Source organism: Empidonax traillii, unplaced genomic scaffold, assembly GCF_003031625.1.
Source record: "Empidonax traillii isolate 1590-97213 ecotype Southwest subspecies unplaced genomic scaffold, ASM303162v1 scaffold3215:size24616, whole genome shotgun sequence".
Taxonomy (NCBI): Eukaryota; Metazoa; Chordata; class Aves; order Passeriformes; family Tyrannidae; genus Empidonax; species Empidonax traillii.
In genome coordinates this window covers 9,402-10,314 of record NW_020958408.1, presented here as the reverse complement: position 1 = coordinate 10,314, position 913 = coordinate 9,402, and the positions used below count along the sequence as shown (strand labels likewise).

The following is a 913-nucleotide window of genomic DNA, read 5'->3' as shown; positions in this document are numbered from 1 at the left end:
ACCCTGGGGGGGGGCACGGTCAGGGCGGCACCGGGGGGGTCCCGGGGCCGGGATGGGCCCCCCCGAGCGACGCCCCCCGAGCCCCAGGGGGGGCCCCGGCGCCCACCTGAGAGGCCCCTGCGCGGGAGGTGCCGCTTGTAGTCGATGGGGCCGTACCCGCCCGGCGGGGCCATGTCCTGCTTCACCTTCGGCGCCGCCATCGCGGCGTTCGCCAGTGACGTCACCGCCCCGCGCCGCTCCGCGGGGGAGCCACGTGGATCCGCCACGGGGGGGGGGGCGACTTAAAAGGGCAACGCGCGGGTTTAAAAGGGCAACGGCGGAGAGCGGGGCCTGGAGGGGTTGGGTGGGGGGACAGGGGGGTCCCGGCAGGATCCCAGGCGGGATCCAGCGCTTCTCTGGGATCGCTTTCCCGCGAAAGGGGCTCCAGCACTTCCTTGGGATCATCTCCACACCCAACAGGATCCATCATTTCTCTGGGAGCATCTTCTCACCCCGTGGGCTCCATCACTTCTTTTTGGGATCACTTTCCTGCCGGATGGGCTTCCTTGGGAGCATCTTCCCACCCAACAGGATCCATCGCTTCCCTGGGATCACTTTCACACCAAACAGGATCCATCCCTTCCTTGGGAGCATCTTCCCACCCAACAGGATCCATCCATCGTTTCCCTGGGATCATCTCCCACCCACCGCAAGGCTGGGATTTGCACTCGTCCAGGCTTCCCCCTCTGCTTCCAGACCTGTGACTCCAGAGCACGGGACGTGATTCCTCCCCTTCCTGCTGCTGACCAGGAGAGGATGGACAGCAGGACAACATCCACGGCTTGGGGTGTTCCAAACGCTCCGACAACTCGGGATTCCATCCGGAACTGGAGACGAAAACATTCCGGCAGCGTCCCAGTTTGCCAGGAAATCC

The 913-nt window shown here is 65.5% G+C and overlaps 1 protein-coding gene across 1 annotated transcript in view; it reads right to left on the bottom strand.

The window, feature by feature from the left end:
• YJEFN3 (YjeF N-terminal domain containing 3) overlaps positions 1-200 on the bottom strand; it is a 13,630-nt gene extending 13,430 nt beyond the window's left edge. Inside the window, exons 1-2 of the mRNA XM_027910336.1 lie at positions 157-200; positions 30-106 (exon numbers count right to left, since the gene is read on the bottom strand). Coding sequence (XP_027766137.1) covers positions 30-106; positions 157-200 — 121 coding nt within the window. The remainder of the gene's footprint in view (positions 1-29; positions 107-156) is intronic.
• Between the last annotated feature and the right edge of the window lie 713 nt (positions 201-913).